The sequence below is a fragment of the Nicotiana tabacum genome, chromosome 13, assembly GCF_000715075.1.
Source record: "Nicotiana tabacum cultivar K326 chromosome 13, ASM71507v2, whole genome shotgun sequence".
NCBI classification, from domain to species: domain Eukaryota; kingdom Viridiplantae; phylum Streptophyta; class Magnoliopsida; order Solanales; family Solanaceae; genus Nicotiana; species Nicotiana tabacum.
In genome coordinates this window covers 47,184,107-47,192,745 of record NC_134092.1, presented here as the reverse complement: position 1 = coordinate 47,192,745, position 8,639 = coordinate 47,184,107, and the positions used below count along the sequence as shown (strand labels likewise).

General features: G+C 40.3%; 1 protein-coding gene across 1 annotated transcript; it reads right to left on the bottom strand.

The window, feature by feature from the left end:
* Window positions 1-253: 253 nt before the first annotated feature.
* LOC107767849 (uncharacterized) lies at window positions 254-1,108 on the bottom strand. The gene has a single exon (XM_016586948.2). It carries the CDS (start codon window positions 1,106-1,108, stop codon window positions 254-256), a length of 855 nt encoding a protein of 284 aa, XP_016442434.2.
* Between the last annotated feature and the right edge of the window lie 7,531 nt (window positions 1,109-8,639).

Genomic DNA, 8,639 nt, shown 5'->3' with positions numbered 1-8,639 from the left:
TCATAATTTTTCTTCAAAAGTTGTCCCAAACTTAAAATATTACTTTTCATCTCCGCTACATACAAAATTTTAGGAATTAATTGGTACTACCATCTTTCAAGCGAATTAAAATCGTACCTTTTCCTTTGATTTTAACTCGCGAATAGTCTCCAAAAGTGATGTTTCCACCATTCAATTCTTCAAGCTCCACAAATAAATTTTTCTTTCCACAAATATGACTACTTGCACCGGAGACAAGGTACCATTGATTTCTCTATACACTTTCTTCTCTTTTGCAAGCGGGAACTAAAATACCATCTCCATCTTCATTTTTGCTCTCCACAAAATTATTTTTTTCTTCCACGTTATTTTTACATTCCCATGAAAAATGACCAAATGCATGACCTCTTCCTTGATTAGAGTCTTGTCTCCTATTTTCTTTATATGGTGGTTGGCTACCACCTCTTCCCTTTTCACCATGACCTTGTCCACATCCACGACCTCTTTGTTGCGAGCCACGCCTTTCATCTTTCTCCTTGAAAGAAAGTTTTACTTGCAACGCTTGTTCGACCGATTCTTCTTTCGGTTTCTTCAACTTTACTTCACGTGCTTGCAAAGAACCCGTGTATTCTTCAATGGTCATGGTATCCAAGTCTTTGGATTCTTCAATAGCCACAACAATATAATTAAATTTTAAATCAAGGGATCGTAGTATTTTTGCAACGACCCTATCATCACTCAAGTCTTCACCATATCTCTTCATTTGATTGACAATAGTCAAAACTCTTGAAATGTAATCCGAAACGGATTCGGATTCCTTCATATGCAATGATTCAAACTCTTCTCTTAAGGTTTGGAAACAAACTCTTTTCACTTTATCCAAACTTTTAAAGGAAGTTTGAAGAATCTCCCATGCTTGCTTTGAGGTAGTTGCATTTTCAACCTTCTCAAACATCTTGTCATCCAAACTTTGATGGATGAGAGTGATCACCTTGTGATCTTTCTTTATAAAGGCAACATTATCTTCCGCTCCATCACCTCCGACTTCCACCGGTTCCCAAATATCATAGGCACCAAGCAAGACCTTTATCCGGATACACCAATTTCCATAAATCTCTTTTGTGAACATAGAAACTTGAAATGGAGTTCCATTACTATTTGTCAGTTTCTCTCCAAGTTTGGTTGTCTCTCAAACACACCGGCTCTGATACCACAATGTTAGAAAATTTGGGAGAGTGAGACAACACAAAAGGACACTCAAACTCACAAAGAAGAAAGTGGAGGAAAATATGATTTCTATTCAACTTGACTTGCTCCAAATAGCTAGGAATACATGACTATTTATAGGAGAAATCTTGCATGTACCTAGCCTACACTACATGTAAACATAATAACTAAATCCACACCTCACATCTTTCAAAGTACATGGATAACACTACTAGACATTGTACCTTTCAATGTACATCAACGTGTTCATACTCTAATACATGTACTAACTTATTTTTTATTGAGGGGAAAATCGCAGCCGCTACAACCTACATGTACTAACTTAATATTCTAGTTCATGAACTAATGTAAACAAGTTTATATTTTTCACATTTCAACAAATAAAATATTATAATTAATCACCTAGAACAAAAACTACAATTCAAAACTTAAAAACCTTTCATGGACATATAGGCATACCTATTAGGTAGGGGAGTAGCCTAGAGCTACTGTAACTATGCGATAAACTTTTCCTTATTTATACAACTCTTTTATCCACTTTGTATCTTTACATCTCCGTTTCCTATCCAAACTTTCATATGCTCTTTACTGACATTCGCTCTTAATCTGCTCATAAAGAGTGACTGGTCTAGGAACTTTATGGTTTTATATTGCTTCATTTTTGGCTTTCCAAATCAGATATAGCAAATTTGTTACCGCAACCAGTAGACTCTATGTAATTGTCACGATCCAAAATCCACTAAAGGTCGTGATGGCATCTAACTTCGCCGTCAGACAAACCAACGATAATTAATCAACTTAATTACTCATTTTAGTATTTTGAAATAAAAAAATTTATTAATTAAATAGTATGAAATAGAATTTACAGGGTAAATGATAATATTTACACAAACTACAATAATATACAACTTGTAAGAACCCCAAAACCCAGTGTCACAAGTGCATGAGTATCAACTAGGAAATAAATTAAAATACAACTTCTGTCTGAAATTCAAATTAGATAAGAGAATATAAATAACTCTGATGGAGGCTCTACAAGCTGCGGATCGTAACATTGAATGTAGCTCATGGTAAAGTCCCCGCAATGGCCACGTCGCTGTGCCCAAAAGGCCACCAGACATATATGTACTTGCACAATAAGTGCAACAAGTATAGCATGATTACGTAAATCAATGCGTACCCAATAAGTATCTAGCCTAATCCCAGAGAAGTAATGACGAGGGGTCGACATCGACACTTACTTGTGGTCCAATAAGACAGATACAGCAGAAGTAAATAGATGTGAGTCAGAGTAAATAAACGAAACAACAAGTATAAATACGTAGTAAAATTCTCCTCTCAGCAATAACTCAAGCTCTCAGCTAGTAGTTACCTTCTCAATCGGAGTATATATATAATGGATCTTACCAGATAGGTCGTCACAATTCAAATCAGAAAAACTTACAGATATACTGGCTTCTTGTCAATGCATGATTCATAAGAGTATTTTATAGAAATGTCGAGGTGTACGACCCGATATCATAATATGTGTACTAACGAGAGTTGAACGACACGAACCATAGATACATCTATTTTATTGCAAACGCGAATAGCTCGCTCCCACGAGAGTGTGATACATAATCCTGTCGAGGCGAATGACCCGATCCCATCATAATGTGCGCACTGCCGAGGGTCAAAAGGCACGAACCATAGATAAATCTATTATACTGCCGAGGCGAACGACTCGATCCTATTAGAATAAGAAGAATTAACGGGTCCTTGACCCCACTCACGAATAGACGTGTGGGTTATAAATTTTAAGGGAAACTCTTCGATGAAAACATATAACGCGGGAGAAATTCGTAGGAGGAGTATAATTAATCCGCGGCTAATCATAAAGCCCGTCGAATCTCTACAATAGCAAGTCTATCACTCTACACAAGTCTAGTCTCAAGTCGCAACGTAAAATAAGGGAATTTAATAGGGAAGAGACAACTCAAATAGTACAGGTATAGCATGGCGGGAACCTAAGTCTACCCGGACATAACATGAATCGAGCTACGTATGGACTCTCGTCACCTCGTGCATACGTAGCCCCCGCAACAAGTAGCACATATCAAATACATCACCTAGGGGTAGTTTACCCCCCTCACAAAGTTAGAAAGGAGACTTACCTCGCTCCGAAGTTCCATAGCCGGATCCAATGCCACTCTAACACCTCAAACCGATGTCCGTCTCTCCAAAACTAGTCAAACAAATGTGAAAATCCATAAATATATACTCTATTACCCATAATTAATCAATTTATAACAATTCCCAACTCCGCTCGAAAAGTCAATAAAATCGACCTTCGGGCCCACGTGCCCGGATTCTGAAATTTCTCGAAGATAAACTTTACCCATAATATTACAAACCCAAATATATGATTTATTTCCAATTCCATGATCAATTTCGTGGTAAAAATCCAAAAATACCAATTTCTAAGTTTTCTACCAAAATTTCAAATTTCTATTAATTTTCACGTTCAAATCCACATATAAATCATGTATTTAACTCACAATATGTGGGAATTACTTATCTTGACATAGATGATAAAAACCTCCACTTGGAGCTCTCCAAACATCTCCCAAACCAACATAGAATGAAAGAAAATAGGCCAAATCCCATTCTTTAAACAACACTGCCCAGCGACATTTTCGCATCTGCGGAACAGTAGTCGCTTCTGCGGAAGCTTCCTCGCATATGCGGCTTCCCCCAAGGCCAGCTTTTTCCGCTTCTGCGGCCATCCAATTGCAGGTGTGCATCCACTTCTGCGAAAAACCTCTGTACCTGCGGAATCCCTAGCTCGAGCACCACTCCGCACCGGCGCGCCCATGACCGCACCTGCGGCTCTGCAGGTGCGCTACAGCACCCGCTCCTGTGATCAACCAGCCCCAGACCACTTCCGCTTCTGCGCTTCTCCACCCGCATCTGCGAGTCCGCAGGTACGGCAAATTCCTCGCACCTGCGAATCCCATCTAGCCTCACTCCCTACCGCTTCTACAACCTTTGGGCCGCTTCTGCGGTCTCGCACCTGCGGCCATAACCTCACAGGTGCGATCGCACCAGAAGCCTTAAGCTTCAGCAGTTCTTCCAAGTCCAAACTCAATTCGTTTCCAATCCGATTCACACCCAAGGCCCCCGGGATCCCGTCGAAACATACCAACACATCCCATATCACGATATAGACTTATTCGAAACCTTGAATCACATCAAATAACATCAAAATTACAAATCGACGGCCAAAACCTTTCTTTCAACTTTCTAACATTCAAACTTTGCCGAACTCGTCCGAATTACACTCAAACATCTCGGAATGATGCCAAACTTTACGTACAAGTCACAAATCACGATACGAACCTATTCCAAGGCTCAGAACTCCAAACGATTATTGATAGCATTAAAATTCACTTCAAACTAAACTTATGAAATTCTAAAACTTTCAAAAATGCAACTTTTCATAATAAGAGCCGAATTACTCCCGGGTGATCCGATACTCAATCTGAACATATGCCCAACTTCTAAATCATCATACAAACCTATCAGAACCTTCAAATCCCGATTCTGAGGTCGTTTACTCAAAAGTTCATCCTTAGCCAATTCTTCCAACTTAAAGCTTCCGAAATTAGAATTTTCTTTTCAAATCAACTCTAAACTTCCCGAAGTTGAATTTCGACCACACGTATAAGTCATAATACCTGAAGTGAAGATACTCAAGGCCTCAAACCGCCGAACGACGCACTAAAACTCAAAACGACCGCTCGGGTTGTTACAACAATCTTCCTTGTTCCTCTATATTTTGTGTACTAATGTCTGCCAGTTAAGAATCTTCGTAACACATGAATCAGAGAATTGGCACTCAAAGAGTTTATATTTTATTGTCTAGTTATAGCTTCTATGTATTAAATACAAGTTGTCTTGATTGGTTCACATTTGACATAACATTTTCTTTATTAGCAACCTCATATGAACAACAAGTCAATTTATGCTTAGAGATATGAATTTTTTTTCACACCCATATCCTCCATGGACACTCTGCTATATCTCCTTTTCTTCATTTGTAACCACTGTGTATTGTATATTTCACAGGTTGAGTGGTCCACCCATTCTGCATAATACCTCTTGCAACAATTTTTCTTGATTGAGTATATGTTCTTCCAATACTAGCAGTAGTCCTAAGGGGCAAAGTAGTGACACCATGATCTCTCATTCAAGTAAATATGATTGATCCATTTCACCCACAAATTATTATTTTCCCGGGCAATATTCCAGATATACTTTTCTATTGCAGCTTCATTCCATACAAACCAAACAATAATCCCCAGCCTAATTCTTTGGTCTACATGCCAAGTCCTATACCACTAATGGAGCTTTAGTAGAAAACACCTTCCTATACCATGGGGAGTTTCAACAGACGACAGTGATGCATTTTAGAACCTTTTAGGCAATAAAAATATAGTAGAGCAAGAGGTGTATGTGCAATAACACTGCATTAACCATTTATACTTTACCTATACCATACTACGGATCTAATCCATAAGGAAGAAGCAACATACACGCAACAACCAACACAAATCTTACCTCAATATGACCTCACCACGGCGCATAGCCCGGCACCAACACACCTATTCACAAAGAACACCAGGTCCCCATCCTTCACTCGGAATCATGAGTAAGGTAAACATCTCAGAAACTAAACCATTCTACTAACTCAACCTCGTAGAACCAGAACCATAACACGTAGTAACTTCCCATACCTATAGAGCACCCAAACCACAAGTCGGGCCAAACCATCCGGAGATCACATCAAATCCCACCGTATTTAACTAACAGAAGTCCACCCAAGTCTTATGACCTACAATGGCAACCAAAATAGAATGATAGACATGAGATATCACAATAAAATTCTCGACTGGCGTGAACACATGAACAAAGTAGAAGAATCACAAAATACAACAATATCTAAAGCAAGGCATACTGAATCTTACCAATAAATAGGACCAGATCGAAGTAACACAAATGCATCTCTATACTCAATTGAAACCATACTTGTAAGGAGATTATCTGGTGCATTGGCCTCTGCCCATTTAGAAAGAGCGTAATAATGGGCCCGACCTACCCCTCTAGAGCGACCTCTACCTGCCTGACCTCCACCCCTAACTGGCGGTGCAACTATAGCAGCAACTGGAGCAGAACTCATAACCTGAATACCCCGCTGTGACACATATGTCTGGAGTCTGGACGACGTGGTTGTGGAAGATGTCTGGTACGGGTACTCCTAGACCAATGAATGTCCGAAGCATCACGTGAAGCTTGAAGTGCAAACCGAACCGGCTGACCCACAAAACCTCTACCATGACGTACCCTGCTTCCAAAATAGGGATCAACAGATCCTCCCGGTCCACGCGGCCTCTTAACCTCCCTGCCCTCTCTGTCCTGACCCTGCATACCCTCTAATCTGCGAGCGATCTCTACCACATGCTGAAACAGAACATCCATCTCCAACTCCCAAGCCATGCTGAATCGGATACCATAACTGAGCCCCTCAATGAACCTGCAGACTCGCTCTCTAATTGTAGAAACCAAAGCAGGTGTGTGCCTGGAAAAATCTCTGAATCTAACAGCATACTCTGACACTGACATAGTACCATAGCGCAGATTCTCGTACTCTGTGCACCATGCATCCCTAAGGGTCTGAGGAACAAACTCTCAAGAATAACTCTGAAAACCATGTCCATGTAATTGAAGCTGCATCGGATAGGCTACCCTTCTCGTAAACCCTCCACCACTGATATATTGCTCCCTTCCATTGGAATGTAGTAAAGGCAACCCCACTCGTCTCCACAATACCCATAGTGCGGAGAATACAGTGGCACTCCTCTAGAAAATAATGTGCATCCCATGAAGACAAACCATTGAAAGTAGGAGGGTGATACTTCTTGAACCTCTCTAGTCCAAGCTGCTCCTGCCCATAACTACGTGCTGAACCTGAACAACAGGCTATACCGGAATAACAGGTTGTGCTGGCATGACACTTGGAACCTGACCAACGTGGACTCGTTGCCTTGGAGTACGGGCGGCGGGAGTCTGAGCTCCTCCCTCTGTTTGTGAAGTAGTTGGTACAATCGGTATCAGTCCCGCTTGAGCCAATGTATCAAACATGCTCAAAAACTGGGCTAAAGTCTCATGAAGTCCCAAGTTAGCAATAGGAGCCTCCAGTGCCTGTCCCCTAATCGGAGCTACTAGTGGCTTCTCAGTTGTTGCTCTGGTAGGTGCTCTAGCTGTAGCATGTGCTCCTCATCTGCCTCTACCTGTGCCTCTACCCAGGCACCTAGCAACATCAGCTCTGGGGGCAGCGTCATTAGTAACTACAACTCGTGTTCTCACCATCTGTGAGAAAATAGAATGACAAAGGCTCAAACTCCGAAATCAATAAACTCGCACGATAGGAATGAAAGAAGTGAAGTTTCCTAATAGTTCCGTAGCCACTCGAAGATAAGTACAGATGTCTCCGTACCGATCCGCAAGACTCTACTAAACTCGCTTATGACTCGTAGCACCTATGAGCCTAAAGTTCTGATACCAACTTGTCACAACACGAAAACCCTCCTTAAGAGTCGTGATGGCACCTAGTCTCTAGGACTAGGTAAGCCTAACACTTAATGAATTAATGATAGAATTTAACCAAAACAACTATTAAACATGAACCATATATTTCTATATAAAGCCAACGATCCCGATATGATACAATATCCCAAAACTGAGTTTACTAGGAAAATTTTTAAGTACAACTATTCCGGAATAGAAGTAAACAATACAAAGTAAGATTTCAGAAGGTGACTCTGAGGCCTGCGAATACGACGACAGGTATACCTTGAAGTCTCCACGGCAATACTCGGTCAGCTATCTAATGATCAACAAGCTCCTAGATACCTGGATCTATAAAAAATGTGCAGCAAGTGTAGCATGAGTACACCACAGCAGTACCCAATAAGTATCAAGACTAACCTCGGTGGAGTAGAGACGAGGAACAACCAAGACACCTACTAGACATAATAACTTGTACAAGTATGAATGTGAAACTAATAGGGAACAATATCAATATAAAGCTAAGCATGGTAAAAACGACAAACAATACTTGCAATAGAAAACTAATTGTAGGATATAATCTCATGTTTTAGTCGATTATTACACACTAATTTACTGCACTTTAATTGAGTTAGAGCTTTAATCGCTAGTGTTTTACATTAATTGTGTGTTTTATGCCTTTTAGGAGTGATTTTGATCTATGTAGATGTTATGGAATGAATTCAAGTTATTCGGTATCTTTGAAGTATGAGTAAAAGTCCAAGGATTAAGTCGGGATCGTGTTCAGGGATCAACGGATGATAGTGGAATAAAATGAAGAATCGAGC

Excerpts from the sequence above, each read along its gene's own strand:
- LOC107767849 (XM_016586948.2), bottom strand. The coding sequence starts at position 1,108 with ATGTTCACAAAAGAGATTTATGGAAATTGGTGTATCCGGATAAAGGTC.